Here is a 25,125-nt window from a genome sequence, read left to right as displayed (position 1 = left end):
TTTCTTTCCTGGTGTTATGTTATGCTTTGAATATAAACTCTAGCAATGAAATGCGAAGATAAAGATGAAAGCCAGCTATAAAATATATATTTAGACCATATTTCTTCTGGTTTTTAAGTGTACACTTGTCACAGCTCTAAGGGTGTGCATGTGAAGTGGCAGAGGATTACCATTTCCTGCTGCTTAGCATGCACTGCATCTCCCTTTGCTCCTGCAGCAGCTTCTGCATCCCTGCCTGCCCCGTTCCTAAGTATTGTGCCGTGGATTGTGTTCAGGAGCAAACATCAGAATCTTGATTATTCGTGTGGAATTCTGGGCACTGCTTACGTGAATCTCAGTGTGAAATTCTCTGCTATCTATAAAAGTATCATCAGCGCTGACAGTTACTGGTTATCTTTATGATTCTCCAGATTTGTCACATCTATTGGGTGTTAGGCTGGTGCTTTTCACCTTTTCTGGCATTTTTTTATGCCTTCACTCTAAGTGAGGTAGTTCAAGACCTTTAGTAGTTCAACACCTACTAAAATAAGGATTTATTTATTTATTTATTTATTTATTTTCCATTGAGACAAAATACCACTGGCAGGAAGAGGAAGCAACTTTAAATTTGTTAAAAAGCCACCATAATAATGCTGGAGAGTCAAGAACACATCGGGAGCTGCAAACTGGCAGAAAGGGCAAAGGGTCTTATCTAGAGTTTTGGTCTCCACACCAGTTTCAGTTTTATTAGGAACTTCTTAGGGCGTCACAGAGACTCACAGAATCCTGAATGGTTTGGGTTGGAAAGGACCCTGAAGTTTGTCTTATTCCTCCCCCTGCCATGGCAGGGACACCTTCCACCATCCCAGGCTGCTCCAAGCCCTGTCCTTGGACACTTCCAGGGATGCAGGGGCAGCCACAGCTTCCCTGGGCACCCTGTGCCTCCCCACCCTCCTGGGGCAGGTCTCTGTGCTGGTTCCCATTTCCCCTCTTCGCTGCACCTCTCGCAGGGTTTGATACACAGCTGAGGGGCTCACTCTGTCAGATAATTAATTTAAGAGCTCAGGGTTTTCAAGAGCAAACCCATTCAAGTTTATTTCATAACTGGCATAGCCTTCGTGCAAGTGATAATTGTTTATATTCCCTTCAACTGAGCCTCCTGCTGTTCCTTTTCATTCGAAATAATTACCAAAGTTTAGACTTCCAGACAATTGTATTAAGGGGAATCATACAGTGCTGCTTAAACAAGGCTTTGAAGGCTGAGAGGACAGCTTTCAGAGCTCTTTTTACATGGTTGTTTTACGTATCTTGAGAGAGAGCGGCATAACCAGAATTTATAGTGCTCTCCATATTTTTTATGACTCACGAGCATCGACTGTAAGAGGCAGAGCTGTGCTCGCTGCACAAGCTGTGTCATCAGCTGGGAATGCAGCTTGGCACAGGCAGAGGAACAGCACTAATCCTCCACAACCTTCCCTGGGAGATCCTCTCCTTGAGCCTTTAATTAATAACCTGGAAGTCATTAATTTAATAGCCTGGTAAACAATCTGATAAATTTCTTTTGCTTTTCCTTATACCCATACTCCTGCCTTGCAGGGCCACTCTGAGGAGTAATTAGTGCAAATATGCTCTATTAGTTAATAACTCTTCTGTGTTTGTTTAATTTGGAAGCAGCGTAAGTTTTGCATGGACACAATCAGGGAAGGGAGCGTGGCACCTCCTCTGGCAGTCAGGGAATTCTGTGTAAGCTCACCTTACCTCCTCCAAGAGCAGGAGAACGTGTTCCCTTCCTCCCATCCAACCTCGTTTAACCGATTGATCCATCTGATCATTTAATTCGTGCCGTTTTTTTAGAAACGTTGGGAGGTGTGTCCTGGTTCCAGGGACTTGCTGGAGCTCACATGGCAGCTCCGGGGCTGAGAAATTCCTGGAGCTGGGACCACCAACAAAAACTTGGTGTCGGTGATTGAGTGGGGAAAATTCTTTTCTCTGTGTGCACTGAATCGGTGCCCTGGTTCCAGCTAGATACACGAGGACTCATTTCCTGCCTGAGTCGCTTGGGCATACTGGGAAGCGTTAAGCAACCGGGATCCATCCCAGAAAAGAGTCCATTTCATTTTTAGCTGGAGCGATAGAGCGCGTTAAAGTTCGCAGAGCTTTGTGCGAGTGTCGCTGGAAGCGCTGGGTGCTTGGATGAACGGAAAATGAAGAGCTTTGTAGGAAGAGCCCAGCAGACACCTCCTGCTCCCCTTGGGGGTTTGCAGCCTGAAATTCCCCTTCATGAGCTCGTATCAGGCTGGGCTGCAGGAGGGATTCTGTCATACTTGGCCGGGGGAGATCAGCAGTGATATCATGGTGGGGAGCTCTGCCTCGCGGTACCAGCCCTCGTGGCCAGGGGCTCTGCACAGGGTCTGCTTGGGACCCACCAGCTATGAGGTAGTGTCTCAGATCCGAGCTCCAGCAATCCTTCAAAAGCTGATGGGACTGAAGCAATCCACTTGGAACTTGAGTTTTCAGGCTGGTATTTCAAAAAAACAAAAACAAACGACAAAAAACCAAAGACCCACAAACAAACAGAACGTGCTTTCTGCAATAAAATGGGGGGGGGAAATATTTTGATGTTAATGATGCAGTTCATGTTAGCAACCCTTTAATGTGGGATTAAAATCTAAACCCAAGTTCCTGCCTTATGCTGGGTTTGTAGAGTGCTTGTACTGAGGCATTTTCATATTGAATTAATTTAGTTTATACTTGGCTATTTCACGTCTCTTGCAACAGATCTTGCGAGTGTAAGGTATGAATTTCGGTGTTGGATTAAAATAATGCTTTGCTTTCCAGCTCTGAGCATGTGATTTTTATTTTTTTTTTTTTTAAAGGCAAGAGGAGAATCTCCCTAGTTCTTAATTCCTGTTGCGAGTGCCTTGGGTCAGGCTGAGCCCTAGACTAGGTTCTCTCCCCCACCGAACGCCACTGGTACCTGGAATGTGCAGCTCCTGCGAGGAGTCCTTTGTGGGCTTGTAGCAGCAGCAAAACTTGGGCCTTTTCCAAGGACTGAAATCCTCTGAGCAGGGGAAACCATGAGCTGCTGACATATTTCGTGAGGAAGACCCTTATTTCAGGAAGCCACAGTAAATCGAGTTGTTCTCAGTGTGTATTTTAGGGGTGAAGAAGTGAATTGAGCTGGTCAATCCACTGAGTCCTGCAGCTAACAAGCCCAGTGCCTTTGTTGTTGAATTATAATTCTATTTCAATGTGATTTTCTCAAGCCCCAGTTGATTTGCCTCTTCTATAGGAACGTTTCTCATTTTTCACAATTGTAATGAGGAGTCATAGAGGTTATATGCAGTTTAAAGCCTGATAAAAAAATAATTAGGATTGATAATAAGGCTTTTTAAAATGCAGCAGGAATATCTTGACAATAAAAGGCTTTCAAGGTGTTGGTATTTTTCTAGAAATGAAATGACTGCCAAAAAACTCTGCCAGCTGCTTTCAAAAAGCTTGCGTAGATGAGGTAAAAATTATCTGTATCATTTTGATATTGCAGCAGAAAGTTTGTGCTCAGTTTTCATCTCGTGCAAATTGCGTGTCCCACTTGTGTGGCGTCTTTCCTCAAGGACACAGTTTTAAAGCAAAATGGAGCTTTTAGAGCCGAATACTGCAATTTCCAGCCTCACAGAGATGGTGAGGTGATGGAGCTTGGAGAGGCTGGGGGTGAAATGGTTGTGAGGTACATTTCTACTGAATATTGTGTGTGATGGTGCTGCTGCCAGAGACTGCAGGGTTTTCCTGGGATTGATCAAGGATCTGCTGGGGCTGTTTGTATCCGGCGTCACCAAAACTCTGCAGGTGACACTGCTGGGGCTGTTTCTGCCCACTGTCCCCATAACTGTGGTGACACTGCTGGGGCTGTTTCTGCCCACTGTCCCCATAACTGTGGTGACACTGCTGGGGCTGTTTCTGCCCAGTGTCCCCAAAGCTCTGCAGGTGACACTGCTGGGGCTGTTTCTGCCCAGTGTCCCCAAAGCTCTGCAGGTGACACTGCTGGGGCTGTTTCTGCCCAGTGTCCCCAAAGCTCTGCAGGTGACACTGCTGGGGCTGTTTCTCCCCAGTGTCCCCAAAACTCTGCAGGTGACACTGCTGGGGCTGTTTCTCCCCAGTGTCCCCATAGCTCTGGTGACACTGCTGGGGCTGTTTCTATCCGGTGTCCCCAAAGCTCTGCAGGTGACACTGCTGGGGCTGTTTCTCCCCAGTGTCCCCATAGCTCTGCTGGTGACAATGCTGGGGCTGTTTCTGCCCAGTGTCCCCATAGCTCTGCTGGTGACAATGCTGGGGCTGTTTCTGCCCAGTGTCCCCATAGCTCTGGTGACACTGCTGGGGCTGTTTCTATCCAGTGTCCCCAAGCTCTGCAGGTGACACTGCTGGGGCTGTTTCTGCCCACTGTCCCCATAACTGTGGTGACACTGCTGGGGCTGTTTCTCCCCAGTGTCCCCAAGCTCTGCAGGTGACACTGCTGGGGCTGTTTCTCCCCAGTGTCCCCAAAGCTCTGCAGGTGACACTGCTGGGGCTGTTTCTCCCCAGTGTCCCCAAGCTCTGCAGGTGACAGTGCTGGGGCTGTTTCTCCCCAGTGTCCCCATAGCTCTGGTGACACTGCTGGGGCTGTTTCTGCCCAGTGTCCCCAAATCTCTGCAGGTGACACTGCTGGGGCTGTTTCTGTCCAGTGTCCCCAAGCTCTGCTGGTGACAATGCTGGGGCTGTTTCTGTCCAGTGTCCCCAAATCTCTGCAGGTGACACTGCTGGGGCTGTTTCTGTCCAGTGTCCCCAAATCTCTGCAGGTGACACTGCTGGGGCTGTTTCTGTCCAGTGTCCCCAAATCTCTGCAGGTGACACTGCTGGGGCTGTTTCTGTCCAGTGTCCCCAAGCTCTGCAGGTGACAATGCTGGGGCTGTTTCTCCCCAGTGTCCCCAAAGCTCTGCAGGTGACAATGCTGGGGCTGTTTCTCCCCCGTGTCCCCGTAGCTCTGGTGACACTGCCTGCTCTGAGGTGTTGGCTCTCAGGGACACAGCAGTTGAACACGCTGGTGGTGGCTCTGTCACTGGAGCCAGGGAGGGGTCCTGTCCCTCCCCTTTCACACCAGGATGTGTCTAGCTCCATTTAGACCCTGGCTCTTTCATGCTCTGCCCAGTTCCAAGATGTCAATGTGTTGTTTCCTCTGGAGCTGCAGTCACGCTCAGGAAATGAGGAGCTCCTCACCCCTGCCCTCATTCCTCTGCCCTTGCCGTGTCTCCTGCTTTAGGATCAGCTTTTTTTGGCTTCTGCTGCCTGACCTTGTTCCATCTTCCTCTTCTGGCCCTCTCCTCCTCCAGGGTGGTTCCTTGGCAGGGTTCATCTCCTTGTTTGTTCCTTCTCCCTCCACTCACCACATCCTTTGAGGAGCATTCCCTGCATAAAAATGGTCTTCTTGGGGTGAACCTGCCAAGCCCTTCCCAGCCAGCCATCGTTGTCTGGAGTGATTCCTGGAATCCCAGAATGGTTTGGGTTGGAAGGGATCTTAAAGCTCATCTCATTCCACCCCCTGCCGTGGGCAGGGACATCTTCCACTATCCCAGGCTGCTCCAACCTGGCCTGACCTCTTCTAGGAATGGGGCAGCCACAACTCTGCCTCCTCCTGAGGTGCCAGCATTTTGCAATTTGCCTTAAAATTAAACTTATGAATAATTCTAATACTTGGAAGAATTTTATTACCCGAGACCACCTCAACGAGCGCAGGAGCAAAGACTTTTAGCCAAAGCTGCTGCCTGGGGACAGGAGGGTCAGATCTTCTCTGATTTTTGTTGATTTTTGTGGTGGGTGTTATTTTCTTCATCCCTGGGAGTGCTGGGCATGGCAGGCTCGTCAGGGCAGCGATCCTGGATGCAATCCCACTCTGGTGTCTTCCATCATTTACTTCATCTTCACCCATTCCCTCCTCTCTGCCTCGATGTTTCCCTGTGAGGTACAGCCTGTCCTGGGACTGAAACGCTGCTGGCGAGGGGCAGGGAGAAAAAAAGCTCTGAGATGTGAGAACTGGGACAGCCAAGAGCCTCCCTGCCCCAAAAAAGGGCCCTTGGCCTGGCAGGGGCTGAACCTGCCTAGCAGAGGAGATTCTGGATGCGGATCTGCTGCAGGAAAAGTCAACAAGAAGAATTTTGTCCTCAAAGCAGCTCCAAGCCTTATTCCCATGTTAGCGTTGCCCACTCCCTCCTGGAGAAAGAGTGGGATCCCTAAATTCAGTGTATCCAACAGAAACTGCCTCTCTCTTAGTTTCAGCAGACAGAGACGTCGTTGAAACCAGACTTTTTTTGGCATTTACTGGCATTACTAAGAAAGAGTTGGCCAGGAAAGCTGGCAGAAGGAGATGAGTTGGAGAAGCTTTAAAGATTTTTTCTTTCCCCCCTCTATAAAATGAATATCCAGAAGCTGTGTAAATGTAATTTTTTTTTCAGTTCGAAAAGTGTATAGAAAGTCAACATATACACATTTCTGACTGAAGTACCACCTAAGCTGTCTGTGCCCTCCAAATTCCTTTCTCTCAATTAAAAAGATGGGGAAAAAAAGAATAAGAAATGACAAAACAAAACAACACCTCAGGAAATCCCTAGAATGTTTATTCAGGAACAGAGCAGCCTGTTACAATCATTAGCTTGCAAAGGTATTTCTGTTATAGTCAGAGGGCAAAGTGAATTTTAACCTTTTGTTGCCAAGAGATGTCATGTTTTTAGTGGAGGAGCTGTTGAGGTGTGTAAATCCCTGTGAAGGAGTGAGTGGCATCTGGAAAAACCCCAGCCAAAGCCCCGAAGCACACCCTGCAGAGAGAAACTAAAATCAATTTCAATGCCCACAGTTAAGCATAAAGTACTGCACTTCATGCTTTATTGGGTTCCTGTTTATTACTTAATTTCTGGTTCTAAAAGGCTTCAATTGAAACAAAAAGAGAGTTCAAAATATTTGACTCCCTTTTTCCTTACAGGCTCAGTATGGAATTGCTGTGGGGTTTTGATTAAAGAGGGAAAAAAGGGCTGGATTGGTTTAAAATGTGATCTGTGGGAACCCTCCAGAGCAGAGAGGATCTTTCCCAGGAACCCCAGAGGAGGGAGAAAAGAAAGGAAAATGCAGCTCCAGGGAGACCCGGAGTCAGGAGCCTGGGAACGCTGCTGGTCGCAGGGGCAGAGTGAGGAAATGGATGGAAACAGTTGGGATTTTTAGGGATGGAAAGCTGAATTATTTGCTTTGTGCTGTCAAACATCTCCCCTTTTACTGTCCTGTAAAATGGGAATAAAGTTTAAGCCAGGCAATGGGGCATCATTTTGATTTTTGTACTGGCTTTTTCAGACCAGAAATGTTATTTGTGTTCCTTCTCTGGCCGTGCAACCTTTAGGAGCCGGGAATTTGCTGTTCTGGGGGAAAGAGAGACGTCTTGCACGTGTGGGAAAATCCCATATGCATTGTTTGAGCAAGGGAACAGATATTTTCAAGATTTTAGGTCTCAAGGAGTGAAAGAGGAGGGGTGGTTGCAGTGCTGAGCATGAGGATTGTCACTGTTGCAAACTTGGAGGCAATCTGAAAACATCTTGTAAATATTGTGAAGAACATGAACTGAGATTTTTACAGGGTGTGATGAGCCTGTAACTCAGTCCACGTTCAGACAATCACCTTTCTTTGATGGAGATCAACAGGGACGTGCAAACACTCGAACTTAAGAAATATTTTGATTATTAATATTTTGGTCGATTATGTACCTCTCTCTTATATGTGCATTTTTACTTCTTTCAACCATGCAATTTAATCACCAAGCACCAATTTATTTTCAAATTTGCATTTACCAATATTATCTCACTTGCATACATCTTCTATTAACTAATTTAAAAAGAAACTGCGACGTGTGGTATCGAAATCAGCTCTAATTTCAGAGCCTTCATGGAATTAGTATTTAGCATTTTCCCTAAATCTGTGTGAGATGGAGACAGTGACAGCTGGATTTGAGTAATTTGTTTTGAAGGAAGAACCACACTGCTGAATTTTCCTTTATTTGTATCAATGTTGTGGGTATATCAATATATTTATATCAATATATGTGCATATATAGAGAGAGATCTCTCTGTACCTACACAGCTGCTCTGCTTCCAACCTTATCTCAGGATCCAGCTCTCAAACCAGGTTTTGAATTTGTTTTTTGCAAAACACTGTGAGGAAAAAGCAGCTGAAGAAGGCTGCAGCAAGATCTGGCATTGAAATCAAATCACAAAATCAAGCAGCGGAGGGGGAGGATGCACAGCGTGGAGCGAAACTCTTATCAGTGCTCTGCTTTTCTAGGACAGGTTATTAGGGAGGAATTTCATTTAGGAGCAGAGGGTTTATCAGTGTGTCCTTGTGATGGACTCACCAATGCCATAAACTTCATATATGGAGATGGAGTTGTTCGAATTTTAGGATAAGGCATTGGGGGGAGGGGAATAAAAGCATAATGTAAAAGAAATAAAGGCTATTCCAAGCGTGGATATTATCTGTGCCATCACTGCACAGCTTCAGATTGCAGGAGGATCAGCTGCTGCAGGTATTTTGGCTGATGTGGATGAAATCAGTGTCTTTTGGAGCTCCCCATTACTGTGTACAATATTTCCTATAATTCAATTATTTTGAGGCAGGTAGCAAAGGGAAACTGATATTTCTGTGGGGGAAAACAACAAAAAAAAGCATTTGAAAATTCTTCACAGCCTTATTTATTAAACAATTTAGACAGAGTCCACTCTCTATTTGAAGGCTTCAAAGGCAACCTTGGCTTGTTTTTCCAGCTAAATCTTTATCTTTCTCAGTGAAAGAAAAATCAATACAACCCTGGTAACACAAAGCTGTGTCTTACCAAGGTATATTCCTTAAGCTCAGTTTGAATTCTGACACTGGCCATCACACTCAGGCCAAATTAATTGGAAATACCAAGATGTGCTTGGTTTCTTCAGCAGCCACCGTGTCATTTGATGGGTTTGCCTTCTATATTTTTATATTACTTTATTATGGTAATATATATTATATTATATATAAATATAATATTATTTAATGTAAAATATACTATAGATATATAATATATCATACAAAACAATAAAATATTATTTAATTAAATAAATGTATGATATATGTATTATAAAATAGATGATATTAGATAATAATTAATATAACAATAATATATAATATATAATATATAATATATTATATATTATATAGTAAATAATAAATAATATATATTATATATTATATATTATATCTATTATCTATTATCTATTATCTATAACATTATTTTTATATTAGATATAAATATTTCCTTGTCAGAGCAACGAGGGTTTCTAAAGTTCCTCATGAGCCACAGTGAAGTTGCTTTCATGCTCTGTCCTTTCGGTGTGCTGGCTGGCGCCTGAGCTGGTGAGAAATTTACTCAGCATAAAATGAAGTCATAGCGATTTATTGCTGTCTTTGCCTATCCCACAAAATCATTCCTCTGCATCCCTTGGAATGCAGAAATGTGCTCCTTCAATTTTAGGGAGCTCGTTCATTGATGCAATGTCACCGTCACAGCCTTGCTGCAGGGAGAGGAAATAACTTGTATTCAGCCTCAGGGAAAGTTTGTGCGTTCAAGGCGTTCTCATCTGTGAATTTTGATTTGCAAACGACAGTTTGATGGAGTTGTTTTGGGGGGAGGGGGCGTGCAGCTGCTATGACACCTTTATCAGATGCATCATGAAATTTAGGTTTATTTTAAAACATCCTCGATGTAAAAACCAATGTTTGTGGTCCGAGGGGAATAATCTCTCAGCTCAGCAATCCCTTGGGATGAGTGTGCACAGGGCATCTCTGCCCTTCCTAGTTCTTTCCCAAAGCGTAACCAATTTATTCAGTCCTCAAACGTTATTTTCTTGTGCCCCTTGAGGAGTTGTTGTCCGAGTTCCTCTCTGAAATTCTTCAGTCCTCTGGTGATCAAGGCTTCTCATTTAGGCTGGGATCTGGCCCTAAAACTCTTCTTCCCTCACCACCTCAGGGAATCATCGCAGCGGGGTGAACCCCTGCAGAGCCCTGCTCTATTTATATGTTGATGAGCCTGGAGGAAAATTTCCAGAAATGCTGGATATACTTTTAGACCTTCCAGAAGGCTCTGCCTGCCTCCTTTGCTTCCAAGCCCTGCTCTGAGCACGCCCTGTTCGCTGACATTTTGGGATACAACACCACCGCCCCTATCTGGGAACCACTTCCTACTTCCAGGGACGCTCCTGAACCTTTCCAGGAGCCTTTCTCTTTTTATTCTGCTAAAATATATGGCTTGGCAGCATTAAAACCACCAGTCTGGTGCAAAATGTCAACAATATGTTATTTATAACAGCAAAGTTTTATACACTCGTGTAGCTGAATGATATTTAAACGTGTAAGAAGAGCAGCAGTAAGGCTTTTTTTTTTTTTTTCTTTGTAAAGCAGTTTAGGAATTTTGTTGAGGCGCATATCTCAGTGAAAAGTTGGAGTTCTTGCTGTCTGAAAAAACAAAAAGCGGTGTTAAATGGCTCAGGAGCAGCAGTGGGGTGCGCCTTGTTCATTCCGTGGGAAGTGGTGGAGTCGCCGTCCCGGGAGGGATTTAAAAGCTGTGTGGATGTGGCACTTGGCGACACGGGGCAGTGGTGGCCTTGGAGGTGCTGGATTAAGGGCTGGACTCCATCAGCTGAGAACTCTTTTCCACCCCCAAGGATTCCATGACCATAGGGGTCTTTTCCAACCTAAACCATTCCAGGGTTCTGTGGTTCCTACCATGGAGGCTGGAGGACCCAGGGGTGCAGGTGGGAGGCTGAGGATCAAGCACGAGGCGTTGGATCTCTCGGGAGACGCAGCCCCAGGGACTGGAGGTGTTTCATAGGAGCTTCTCCTTGAATAATGACTGGGAAGGAAAACAGTCGTTAAAATAAACGAGAGAGATAACTCACGTGGGAGAACACGGGAAGGAGAGCCGGGAACGGATGGAGGAACCACGGCTGTGGTGAGGAGCAAGGGCCTGGGACCATCAGTGTGGAGAGGAGGAGGCTGAGCAGGGCCCTGATGGATCCTGCAGGGTGGAAATGGCTGCAGGGAAAGAAGAGGCAGTAATTATTTGGTGTGTCACTGTTCGATGTGCTCCTGTCCAGCAGGGACAAGAGGAATGGCCTTACAAAGGCGGCGAGGAAGAGCTCAGTAATAAAGATAATGAGAAAAGGATGTATTTACATGCATATCATGAGGAAGGGAGATTTAAAGGTCTCTGAGTGCACTGGAGTTTCAGAAAAGCCAGAGGAAGAGCTGCTAATGAGAGTGGTGGAGTTGATCCTGGCACGGGGCAGGAACCTCTGAGGTCCCATAAGCCACATTTTCTATGATTGGATGCAAAGTGGAGACTGTTCTTTCTGCTTCATGAAAACCTCCTGCGTGAACTTTGCCATCTCTCTGCCTTACAAGGGATAAGATTCGGATTTTTCTGGATTTTTAAATACCTGAAACCTCATAGGGAACGCTTTTCTGCTGAGGGTGAAAAATGGGTGCCCCACAGCTTTTCTTTCTCTTGTAATTATTGGCTTATATGTTATTGGAACCAGACTAAATAATACCTAGACAACTAAAACATGAACTCCTTTCTCAGCTGGGTGAAGAGAAGGGAAATTCTTTAGCACAAATTCAGCCTTTTGTTGTATTAAATTTTGTTTTTAATTCCAGGATAGACACTGAAATTGGAGAGATAGATCAGGATGCCTTGGAGGTTGGGATGTTTAACACTGGAAGAGGTTTGGTTCAGGGTGGAAGCTGTGGCCCTGGAAGCTCTTGTTAAATTCTGCATTGTGCTGCAGTTCTCTCCTACTGTGCCCAGTCACTGGGTTCTGGTTTTGAGGATGGGAGCAAAAGTAGAGTAGGATTATACAAATAATGGAGTGAAAAGAGAGGGAAACACTGGAAATACAGGACTGAAGGGTCTGGAAGCAGCTGAGAGCTGCCCAGCAGGGTGGGTAAAGAGTCCTCTCCCAGGATGGGATGCTCTGGCAGCCCAGGTTTTGCACAGAAGGATCTTGGGAGAAGATCTGATTCCATAAGGAACAAAATTGAGATAAAGCTTTTGGCTTATAACTCTACTTGTTCCTCACCCCAGCTGCAGGGCCACTGCTGCTTTCTCCCATTATTCCCAAGCTCCTGACAAGTCCATTTTCCCTCAGTCCCTGTGGATCAGCATCTGCTGAGCCGCAGAGTTGCGTTCCTGCTCGTTCTTTTTGCGATGCTCTGCTCCATGGGGCTGAGGGTGGGAAATGGAGATGTTTCCTGAGCCTTCTGCAGGACTTTTCCCTCTTTCCCACCCCTGTGCAGTCAGTTCAGAGCAGGCTCAGGAATATTCCTGTTCATTTGCACTCTGAAGGTGAGAGCAGACTTTGCTTTATGCTTTTATCACATGTTGCAAATGCCTTTGAGATGTTTCTTTCTTTGTTATCTCCAAATTCTGTGCTGTATTGATTTTTGGGTTTTCTCTAAGGGGCTGAAAATTTCAGCAGTAACCCTGAAACCAAGTGAAATAATTGATTATCTGTTTTTACCTCCTCTTCAGTTATTTACCTTGTGCCCTTGGATGGAGAAAGGCTGTCCTGTTTCTCGATGATTTACTGTAAAGCAGATCTCTGCTGAGCTTTAATATCAATTTATATAACCTTGATCCAGGGGTTATTTTTTGAGAGCCACAGGTTTATCTAATATGTCATGGAAGAAGTTGTTCTAGAAATATTTTTTTAATAGCTTATTCTTGTTGAACAGATGGATAATGTGAAAAGAAACATATTTTCTATAAGCTCAGATTGCAACTGAAAATACTTAAATTATCTCCAAGAGTAATTAGATGCCTAATGGACTCTATAACCAATTTAGATATCCTAGAATACATTTTATCATGAGTAGATATTTTCCTGTGCAGGGTTTTTTCCTTGTGGGGCTGTTAACGGTAAAGGCATTTTTATCTGTGTTTTGTCTTTGCCTTTGTGGCAAGAAATATACTGGTCATTAATACTTTAAACCTGGGGGTATCAGTCGGAACACCACATGTGTTTTTGTTCTAGGATGGGCTTTCTGAGATAAATTTGCTGTGCTTTCCACACTCCTTTGTGCCATTTGTTTTCTCCAAGAACGTCCCTGTATAGGTGGGGCACCTCTGGGCAAAGTCTCCTTCTAATTAAGCAGAAAAATGTGAGATGTTGCCCCCAGGTCTCAGGATAATTTGCTTTACTAGGAAATCTTCGGATCCTTCTTTCTCTTAGGGCGCATTCCAGGATATAAAAATGATTCATGTGTCTTGGAAGTACAGCTTTGGGAAGTTTGTCAAGTTATCTTGAGTAGCCCAAGAGTGGGGTGAAATCGCCCTTTTCATTAGGTTAAAAAATATTAATATTTTATCTGCCCTTGTACAGCTCATTCGTCATCTTCGAAAGATCATCAGAGGCAAATTGTGGTTTGAGAGAGTGGAAATCGGACTCCTCTCTCCTGCTCTGCATTCCAGCGTTTGGGATGCAGAAGGGAACTGGAATCCAGAAGCAAATCGGCGACTGCAATAACAAATTAGCACAGAAGATTTAATCGGAGCCACATAATAGGGAAAGATGTTTAGGGAGAGCGAAGGCTGAGCTCAGAGATCTTGGCACAGGCCTGGTGCAGTGGAGCCGTGTGATGGGGGGGAGAGGGAGGCTCTGAAAGTGAAGAACAGCATATAAATTAAGCCAAATAAATTAAGTGATTCAAGCATTAATCTAGCCAACCCTCTGAGTTCATTCAGAGAGGCAAAACATCTATCATTGCTTCTCTGGAGATTGTAGCATTGTTGAGAATTCAGTTTAGCCAGGACATTTAGACCAACCCTTGCATTCAAAAAAAAAAAAATCTTAATTTTCTCATTGTTTGAAACTGATTGTATCTTTTTGCCTTTCAGTAAGTTTCACTTAGTTGCAATTACTTCAGCTTCAAAATCTTGAAATCGAATGAATTAATGAAAATGGAAAATCAGAACTCTTTCCTAATTAAGAACTGAGCTTTTCAAGGAATATGAAAGGATTTAATTTAGAGAGAAATGTTTGGAGAGCATGAAATGTGGCTTGAAGGAGATACATGTGCATTCAATAGAACTCACTGAGCCCAGCCAGATTTTTATTGACGGGAAACAAAAAGCATCTGAAACCCTCTTTCAGTGATAGGATAATTTATGGGCTTTCTTGAAGTGCTCTGAGTTGACTTTCAGTTCAGGGAAATGGGTGGCCACCTCTGTTTGTGTCTCAGTGGACACAGTTCCTACTGAATTCCTCATTATTTCTCTCTGTGGCAGTTTGCTGAACCTTCGGGATGGAATTTTGGGTTTGATTTTTCCGTGGATTTGTAACCCTTCCAGACGGATGGGGGGAAACATCAGTCCTGGCAACTGCTGCCGGTGACACTGAGGGGTGTAAGGAGTGCCTCAGGTAATGACTCTGACAGTTCAGAATGGGTTTTATTTCGTGTTATCCCTGAAATCCCATTCTGTTCTGCTGCTCCTTGCGTCGCAGTCCTTGTGTGGCTCTTGGGGCTCATCTGCTTGTGCCCTCCCCAGGCAGCTCCCACTGAGAGGGACATGAGCAGACAGGACCTGGAGGACAGGCCATTTCTCATCCTGGGAAATTTAACAGTAATTAGCAGCATAATTCTCCTCCCCAGCAGTGCACAGCACATCCCGGGCTCCCCACTAGTGATGGCTGCAATAATTCCTTGTGTGGAAGGGGAGATGTTTCCAAGGAGGGTCAGGTTGGCTGCTCAGCTCCAGCTCTGTGTTAAACAGTGGATGTGCGGGTAGGAAAATGCGGAGCTATTGGCTGCGAATACCCTCAGGAAGCACGCTGGGACCAAGGGAATAAGGTGCAGAAAATATAATTACACTGGCTAACGAGCTGGTGAAGCCTTTGACATGGTCCATGCTCGACCTTGGCTCTTTGAGCACGTGGGGAGAATGTGATGTTGTAATCAAACTTGTGGTAAAAAAAGGAGGTCACAGCCCCCAGTGTCCTGACAAAGAGGAGGAAATTCACTTTTCCAGACAGGAGCAACCCAAACGGGATCCGCTAAATTTGCACGGCACGGTCCTCAAAGAAGTCCACGTACGTTTCAAATTGGCAAATATCAACAGCTGCTCACTCCCATTGTAATTACCCAAATTGCAAAGGACCGTCTGCAGCGAGCTCTGTTCCATAACTAAGGCAACCCAGCCCCAGTGCAATTGCTTCCTGCCTGCCAGCGCTATTAACTTGTGTTTTGTGACAATTTTCTCCAGCCCAGGCACGTTTGTTTTCTTTGCACAGCCTTGCACCAAGCATTGTTTAAGCAGCACATAATGGATTCCAACCAAGAGGTGCTTTCTGCTCCCATCTGTTTGATAGCGCGGCGAGCAGTTGTGATTCATACGTGCAGTGTAAATACTGGGTAATGACTGTGGCTTTGCTTTGAGCCACTTCCAGGTTGTTTCATTCTTGGGCCAGCTTCTGGGCCGGTTTTGAGGCAGGGAAAATATGTTCTGATCCTTGGCTTGAAATTTTCGGGTGTTCAGTCTCTCTCTAACGGAGTGAGCCATCTCGGTGCAGAGGTGACAGTAAAAGCTGCCACGAGCAGGAGATGCCATCAGCTTCTCAAATCTCTGAGGCTGTGTGGTGTCTAGTTGCCTCTTCTGAATATAAGGCCACCCAGACACTCTCCCAGAAACTTCCTTATTTCCACTTTAAGCTTTTGGGGCAACATCCCTGGCAGTATCCAAGGCCAGGTTGGACAGGGCTTGGAGAAGCCTGGGATAGTGGAAGGTGTCCCTGCCATGGCAGGGGGTGGCACTGGGTGAGCTTTAAGGTCCTCTCCCACCCAACCCAAGCTGTGATTCTGTGAATACAATAAGGAAAATAAATATAGGGGAGGATTCATATTTTTAGCCCATTTTTCAACCAGACTCTTCAACAAGGTTTTTGTTCTGCTTGGGTTTGGTTTTTTTGTTGCTGTTTGGTTGGTTGGTTGGGTTTTTTTCCGCTATTAAAAAGATTTTTATATTTCCAGATCTTTCACAAACTCACATCTGCATTGTTGCAATCAATCAAGCTCCTGGCCACCCCCTCAGGGTGTCAGAGGAGAGGCAGGGTCCGGCCTTTCCAGGAGGTTTAGGGAATGGGATGGGAGAGCAAACACACCCTTCCATCAGGCTGGGATTCAGCAGCTCTGCTGCTCTTGACCTGCTTCCAAGCTGAGATCCTGCTGGGCTGGGTGGGAAGTCCTGCACTCCGTGGAGTCACATCAGTACCTGGATGAGCAAATTTGGGGCTCTTGGATAGGTTTGTGGAAATGGCCCTTGACAGAGACGGTGTGTTTGGGACACGCCGCAGTAAATGAGGGCTGGCTAAAAGCACACACATTTTATTTTTGTTTTTATTGTTTGTTCCAACTACAAAATCAAGTTCACACTCTCGTGCAGTCATTTCCATTCAGTCAAAGCCATATGTTGTTGCATTTTCCTTTCTTCTCTTTTTTTTGTGGCCTGTGAATCCAAAGCATCCCCCTCTCCCAGATGTGGAGCAGACTCCTCACAGGTCACCAGGCACTCAAGGAAGGGCAAGAAATGCACACCGAAGGCTGCTTTGGGCTGCTGGGCACCCACCCTGCTGCAAAGGTTCAGGAAAGGCTCCTGTGCCTCCCTTGGCTGGTTTGTGTTCCAGCTCTCATCCCTCTTCCAGCCCACATCCTGAGCTGGAGCATCCCAGAGCTCGCTCCCCATCGGCTCTTTCAAAGTGTTGGCAGCACCACCTCCCTTTTCCATAATTCACCCACGTTTGTTTTCTCTGAGCTTGTTTTTGAAAACCTTTCAAAGGTTTATTTTTTGTTGCAAGGTTTGTCCTGAAAAGGGAATGCTGATTTTGACCTGTTTTCAGCCGATATAGTTCAGAGGATAATTGGAGAGCTGCTGTAAAAACCAAGGCTGCCCTATTTGCACTGCTTTAGATTAGATTTAATTAAAAAGAAAGAATTTATTTTACTTTGTTTTTTTAAAGTATAAAGCTGAAAATTTTCTGCTAATCCCTTTTAAGCTGGTTAAATGCACCTAAATGTATTTTAGTGTAACCTCAGTGCTTGATAGCGAAAAGATGGTGTAAGGGTTGAATTCAGGTTTTATGCCTGACTTTTTATTGATACTGAATAAATTCACAACATAATTCAGCCTGACAAGGTGCAGATTTCTTTCAAACATCAAACCAAGTTATTTTGGATCTGCTCCTGAAATATTTGCTGCTCGGTGTTAGGACATTTTGAACATGTTTTAGCCTGGTTACCCTTTGATTTTTAAAAAAATGTAAATCAAGAGTAGCTCACAGAAAGGATGTAGCTAAGTTGTAAGCATGTTTTCCCTTTCCAGGAGCAGTCATTAGCTTTGTATTCCTGCATGGAAAGCAGGAAATGGGGAGCTGGAGCTGTGTAATTTTATTGATTTTGGTCTGGCACAATGAACTTCTCGGTTTCCTCTCCCTTTGAGCGTTGTTTGCTTGGATTTTTAACTCTGGATAGGGATCCTGGGACCCCAGTAGAGAGCAAGGAGATGGGAATTTAAACAGAGATACAGAGATTCACAGGACCTTCTGCAGATGCTGCCAGACAACCTGATGGGCAGAGACTGGCCCTGCTGAAGAGGCACAGAAATACTGAGATTTTTCATTTTAATTGGAAGCGGGTTTAGCTTATGAAGAGAAGTTTCCCAAATTAGGGTCGTTCCCAAGTGCTCCTGTTTTATCTGCATCCCATGAGCTCCATGGTGGGGTTTTCTGTCATCTGGTGGAAGGTTTTCCTGCTCATCACAGGGAGTTGGACTGGGTCCTCTTTAAAGGTTCCTTCCAACTGAAACCATTCCATGATTCCTGCAAAGAAGCCAGGGAATGAGAAGAAAAATTGCTTTAGGGCTTCATCTGCCATGGATTCTGCCATGTCATGTGGGGCAGAAGGTTTTAAATATATGTAAATTATATCTATATCTATATATATATATCTGTCTTCCATAGATTTATAATACGGCAGTGTGGGGAGCAGGAAAAGGAGAGGGTGGAAAAGCCTGGCTTTTGCACTTCGATGTAGGAGTTAAGAAAAAGAGGATAAAAATAAGAATAATTAAAACAAAACAACAAATTTAGCTATTGTGTCTTCCAGATAGAGGAATCTTGCATCTCTCTGTGCAGACAGCAAGAAAGCAAAAATCTGATCATTCTGCTTTCAAATAATCACTCTAAAATAAACTTGGGGACAAACTTGGAAGTTCTTTGGTTTCCTGCATTATTGGACTGGCTCAGCCAATTTGTTAAGGGCTTGGGAGTCTTTGCTAAGCCATTAAAGAAAATAATAATAAAAAACCAAACAACTGCAAAATGCTCAGTTCTCTTAGTTGGTGCTCATTATAAGCAGCCACAGGGATACATCCTTCTAATCTGAGAGCAGGCAAAGCACAGCTGAATTTGCAACCCCCAGGAACCTGCAAAACCATAAGAATTAAATGTTTATGCTTTTCGTGTCCTGCACATGAATTATCGCTTGGTCTTGGAGGTGTTTGCACTTTGTGTTCACTTCTAAACCAAAGCCAAAAGAAAATGAGGAAATATTTATAGATTTAAAAGCATTGCATGCAATTGACAGCACTGGTTGCAGGTTGTAATCATCTTGAATGTATATATTTTGTAGACAGCTTGCATTTGTTGGATTGAGTTCCAGTTTCCATGGTAAGATTCCCTGAGTGACTTTATTTCTTATAGATTTCCCAGCTTCTTCCTTTTTGTGTTTTATAGATAGTAGAGGAATAATACCAGCCCACAGATCTGATACTGTAAATACACCTTTTAGCGCTGATGCAGAACATCAGTGTGTGATGAATGAGGGAAATAAAAGGCATTTTCATACAGATAGCAAAAAAATGGGATGGAGTTTTTCCCTACTGGAAATAATGGACTCTTTCCCCAGTTATGCAGTTTATAATTACTGGTGTTAACTGTTCTGATACAAGAAAGGACAAGTGTGTGTGTGTATATGTGTGTGGAATGTGACTGCCTGATAAATCTCAAAGGTCCTTAGTTTCCAGAGCTGTGCTCAGGAGATGACAAACTCACAAACCTTATTTTTTTGTGCTGGAATTTCTGGTTTTAGGAGAACAGAAAACAAAGTAAACAGGATAGTGGAATCACAGGAAGGTTTGGGTTCGAAGGAACCTTCAAGATCATTTAATACAACTCCCCAGCCATGGACAGGGACAGCTCCCACTGTCCCAGGCTGCTCCAGCCCCAGTGTCCAACCTGGCCTTGGGCACTCCCAGGGATCCAGGGGCAGCCACAGCTGCTCTGGGCACCCTGTGCCAGGGCCTGCCCACCCTCAGGGAACAATTCCTGCCCAATCTCCCATCCAGCCCTGCCCTCTGGCAGTGGAATCCATTCCCTGTGTCCTGCCCCTCCATCCCTTGTCCCCAGTCCCTCTCCAGCTCTCCTGGAGCCCCTTTGGGCCCTGGCAGGGGCTCTGAGCTCTCCCTGGAGCTTTCTCCCCTCCAGGTGAACATTCCCAGCTCTCCCAGCCTGTCCCAGAGCAGAGGGGCTCCATCTCCCTCATCGCCTTTGTGGTCTCCTCAAACATCTTCATGTCCTGACCCTGCCCCAGAGACACGCTGCTCCAGGCAGGATTTCTCCAAAGCGAGCCTTGCTCTGACAAAAAACATCAGTGTTTTTTAAAAAAAATGCTCCCAAATTACCCCCTTGGTGGGGTTTGTCTGTGAAATCGTTGAATCTGGGTTGACTTGATGTAGTTTCTCTGTCCTCAAACCGAAGCCTGGGCAGGTATTTATGAAACGTGACATTCTCTCTGAGAGGAGGGTTTTTATTTTGCTCCCTGTGGAATGTCAGGAGCCACGTTGCATACAACTAATGACAGGCCACAGTTCTCCTCATAATTATTATTTTTTCCTTTCCATCTTACTGGCTTTTACCCATTTCAGCACCGCATGGGCCTGGGTCACCTTGGCCACAGGCAAAGCTGAGCCTGTTGCAGGGCTGGCTTTAGCAAAGTTAATGCCAGCTCTGGAGGGCCTGGAAACCACTTTGCTGGATTAAAACCTGCCTATTTCAGTCTGGCCCTGTCAGGATATAATTTAAAACTTTGAAACCAGAGAAGCAAAATGACCCCTTTTGGTTCCGTTTCTAGTGCTGATCTCTGTCCTCAAATAGTGGATTTAGGCGCTGGGTACAGCTGGCATTTTCTGTTTCCAAACAAATTAATGCTGCTGGTTCGAGTTAATTTTCACTCTTTCCCTTATCTGTAGATGTTTCCCTTTATTTCTATGGTATAATTGCTAGAATCTATTTAAAGCTGTGTGGGCTGATCTAACTCAACGTATCTCAATCCAATAAAATCCTTTATTTTTATAGGGAGGAAGCTGCAAAGACAGATGTGTTAAGGACTCTCCTGTCAGTTTTCTGCTGATATATGTATTTCAAATACAAAAAGAAATGACTTGGAGTCTTCTCTCCCAGTCCCAGTAGGGAAAAGCTCACAGCCCTGCCATGGGATCACGGCCCAAAGGAGAGCGGCATCCAGCAGTAATTAAGATTTTGCTCAGTGACAACTCCTTTGCATTCAGATTTCAGAATGGGCATCCCACGGAAGTGAACAAATCTTCTCCACAAGTATTTCAGGGATAAAAATGGGTTATTTTGAGGCTAGATATCATTATTATTAGACAGCATTCCCAACACCATCCCCATGTTCTCAGGGGAAGCCATTAATCCCTAAACTGTCTTTCTTTTTCTCTTTCTCAGTGAGGATCAATGTGATTTAAAAAGGAAAAAAATAAAAGCAGTACTTAAATGTACTAGTGAAAGTAGTTTTACTGCAGAACTTTTCTGACTCAGAAATAGGCTGCTGTCCCTTCATCTTCTAGTTAATCAAATACTGATTTACCAATTTTTTTAATCTGCTTTATCAGTGAGAATTCTTTCTTGACCTTGACTTAATGTTTCACTAATTTCCTTCAGAATGTTGAGTTTTACTGACATCAATTCAAAACAAAACCCCTCAGCTCCACGCAAGGAAGAAGCAAACTAAGGGGGAAATGCTTTTCCTGGTTTTTTTTTGGTTTGGTTGTGGTTTTTTTTTTTTTTTTTTTTTTTTTTGGGTTTTGGTTTTTTTTTTTTTTTATTTTATTTTTTTTTTAATTTTTTTTTTTTTTTTTTTTTGTTTTTTTTTTTTTTTTTTGGGGGGTGGGGTGTTTTTTTGATACAACTTCATGAAGATTTTGGATGTAAATCCTCTAAATAAGAGGGGAAAGTTATGAAGATTCCTATTTCCATCATCCTGAGGTTTGGTCTCTTAGGATATCAGGGAAAAGCTTGTGTGCACTGATGAAGTCTTCTCTTATGCCACAAAAGAAATTACCAAAAAAGAAAACAGTAAACTGCAATTTTAGGAGAGAAGTAGGAAACTTGAGTCTGTGGAGAAAAGCAAGTGGAACCATAAAAAATTCTTCATTATGGTTTGATTAATGCCACTCTCATCAGGTCCATTTTGCTTCCACGGTCGAGAATTTTAAAGGGATCAATGTGGGAATAAGCTGTGGCGCCAGAATAGAAATTATTTTTGTGGTTCTTCAGGAAGACTTACAACAATTGGCACATTCTCAAACGCTCTGAGCAGGAGGCTCTGTACCCTTACAAGGTGCTTTTTTGATTATTCTCAGTGAAAAATATGAAGCAGTGCTCTGATACCTGTATTTATGGTCATTCCCGTTTCACCCTGCGACTCAGTTTTGAAAATATTGATTGTAAAGGGAGAGTATCACAGTGTTCCACGGGATTTAAAATGAACTTTTTAGGGTTTATGGCAGAAACGTGCAAAAGCTTTAGGGAAGACTCCGCAGCCACTAAAAAAAACAACCAACAAAAAATCTGAATTAACTTCACAGGAGTATGGATTATTAAAAGAAAAGGGGGAAAACCAAAATACAGACCTCAAATGCCCTTTCTGAAAGAGACTCATACTTCTTTACCATTAGAAGTTTATAATTTCAAGTGTTTCTGTTTGTAGTCACCCTAGCACCTGTGCAGTGGGTAATTTTTGCTGTATTTGTGCTTATGAATTCCAGTCAGACTAAGAAAAAGTATAGCCTCATCTCCTCGCAGATGGAAAAGAAGGAAATGAGCCATTTGTTTGAAAGAAAAATTGATGGTGAAGCAAGATTCTGAACCTGGGTCTTGTGCAAAGCAACGCAGCATCCGTAACTGGGGCCATTATTGTGCTCCACGAGAAGAAGTTTCAGCTTTAGGAATTCTCTGAGAGATGATTTTGTCTTGTAACAGCCTGTTCTCTTCTGCAGCTGCTTTTTTAACTTTGCAACTTTACCGACATCCATTGACTGTCAAATAAGTACCACTGTGAACTCATGAATAAACATAGTTGTTATTTCCATATTAAGAGGGCCTTCAGCTGAAGAGAATCCATTTGTGCCACTGCAATATCTTAATTATTTACTGTGTTATATTGCAATTAATTGCGGTTTGCTCTCTCAAAACTCCATATTCTCTAGATCTCATGGGTTTTGGAAGCAATGCACTAATATTAAAGTCATAATCAACACTGCTTCTAAATATTCATGCCAATAAATGACTCCCATGTGTTTGCTGAGTGCCAAGGATAGTCTGAAGCATTTATTTAGCATTCTAGTGGGATCTGGTTTCTGCAGAGTTCACAGAGATGCAGAATTTCAATGCTGTTGCTGGGAAAGCACGTTTGGATTCGCACGAGCAGGACACTTTGGATAAAGCAATGGTATCTCGCTCCCAGCCTGGGCTCAATAAAGCCTGAGAGCACTGGGGAGTTCTCAGCTATTTCTCATTTTGAACAATTTTGTTTAGTCTATGACAGCCTCCCAATAATTTCACTTTTTAATAAACATATCTAATTTTTCAAACAATTTGAAAATGACTGCGTTCCAAGGGCGGGGATGCTCTGTCTGTCACAGAGGCTCCACCGGGGCTCCGCTGTAGCAATCACAATTTTCAGACACATTTCTCAATAAATCAATTAAGCACTAGAACCCTGAGATGATTCTTGCTGCAATTGGCTGACACAAATCTCCAGAAAAGCATCTTGAGTGTACGGGGGAACAGCTGATTTATGGAGCTACTGTTGGAATTTCAAACAAGGAAATGCTGTCGCGCAACCCAGTGAGTTTGTTTAACGAAATGTAAGTTAAATGTAAACAATTTTAAAATATATGTGAGCTGAGTCTTTCGGATCGAGAGCAGCCAGCATATTGCAAACTGTGCTTTCTCCTTGGATGTGCAGTTTCCAGAACCTGTGTAGGTGCACTGCCCCTTCCTACAAGTTTTCAGGCCTCCACTGCTCCAGATCCTCTCTCTCACAGCTCTCCCAAAAAATTACTGGGTTTACCTTTGGATGCTTGAGATGATAAAGAATTTGGTTTTTATAATCAGGGGAAAGGCAGCATGAAGACTGCACGCAGTCATGATGGTGCTTGAAAACGCGATCCAGATGTCCTGATCCATGCTGGAGCGCAACTGGGATTTCTGTGGCCTCTGTTGCTGATGTCTTGTTTATAAAGTTCTCTTAAATACTTGTATATGTATAAATACTTCGTCTGCTGTCGTCACAGAGATACTTGATAACACTGTTGACCATATTTTTATTGATATTTCACATTTTTTGCACTTGACAATCCTTATGCTTCCTTTTCGACTCAGGATATTCTATGACTTTAATTGCTGCAACACCACTTCTTTTTTCTTTTAAGATGAAACTTAATTATGCCTTATGAAAAAGCTTGAAATACATCTTAAAATTTTGAAATAAATCTTGGATGTTGGGAAGGAATTGTTCCCTGAGACGGTGGGGAGGGCCTGGCACAGGGTGCCCGGAGAAGCTGTGGCTGCCCCTGCATCCCTGGGAGTGTCCAAGGCCAGGTTGGACATTGGGGTTTGGAGCAGTCTGGGACAGTGGAAAGGGTCTAAATGGTTCTTAAGACCTTTCCAAGCCAAACCTTCCTTTGTTTCCATGATGTGTGCATTTCCCTGGCAGAGCCGGGTGCAGGATGATGGGCTCTGGGTTTGCACTCAGCCAACTCTGTTTTCCTTTTTCAGAACCACCCAGCACTGCTGCAGTTTGTAATTCAAGCAGAAAATAAACGTCTGGTCATCGATCTGGAGAGGAATGAGTAAGTACCCTGCTGCATGGTCACTTTGTACTCTTGGAGGAGGGTTATAATTTTAAAATTGATGGTTTCAAATTACCCCGGGGCCAGTTTTGCTACTGGTCCCCTATAAAGAGTCCCCTAACAAGAGAGTTTTGTTCCAGTTTGGATTATGGGTGTTTGCGCATTGCTGATAGAGCAAGAACCTCTCTGGTTGTGTGCATTTATGTGGGGCTGAAAATGGACATGTTGCCTCTCAGGGTTTTCCTGTGTATTCCTTTTGGATTTGTCCTCCTTTCCTGTGGTAAGGCTTTTTATTTATAGTAATCTGGAATATCCTACAGTCTCTGGAATTTTTTGGGGGAGGACTCATCGCTCCTAAATGCTGTCTGCACCCATGATCTGCTCCATGCAGTGTCCATCAGGGGTGATGAGTCAAGACTTTGGGATTAACCCCTGCTGGAATGTTAAATGGAGCTCTCTGGGTTTGCTGGCAAGGGGCTGATGATGGGATGGTTGTGTTGAGCCTGTGTTTGTGTGCATCTTTTTCCATGTGCTCTTGGCAAATCCCTGCTCATGTCCATGAGATTTCAGAGAGGGATCAGAGGCTGTTGTAGATGTGGTCCCATGGGGAGAGTTGTCGAAGGGGTATGAAACCATGCAGGAATGAAATCACTGTTCTGGAAGTCCATGACAAACAGAAAAAGCCATAAAAATCCTTGTCTACCCCACAAGTGTTCTGTTTTCCTCTAAGAGTATCTCAAGGATATATGGTGGGAATCCAGATCAGGACAACTGCGTGCTGTTTGTCAAAGGAAAACCAAAGATCACTCTCAGCCTAGGGAAAACTTCTTATAACAGTTCTGGAGGAT

At 44.0% G+C, this 25,125-nt stretch overlaps 1 protein-coding gene across 1 annotated transcript in view; it reads left to right on the top strand.

Annotated features, from left to right (window-relative positions):
* The window catches only part of ADAM12 (ADAM metallopeptidase domain 12), a 175,803-nt gene that overhangs the window by 21,917 nt on the left and 128,761 nt on the right, over positions 1–25,125 (top strand). Inside the window, 1 exon segment of the mRNA XM_040071649.1 lies at positions 24,204–24,277. Within this exon segment, the coding sequence (XP_039927583.1) occupies positions 24,204–24,277 (74 nt within the window).

The sequence above is a fragment of the Hirundo rustica genome, chromosome 8, assembly GCF_015227805.2.
Source record: "Hirundo rustica isolate bHirRus1 chromosome 8, bHirRus1.pri.v3, whole genome shotgun sequence".
NCBI classification, from domain to species: Eukaryota; Metazoa; Chordata; class Aves; order Passeriformes; family Hirundinidae; genus Hirundo; species Hirundo rustica.
This window is presented reverse-complemented; position numbering and strand designations above follow the sequence as displayed.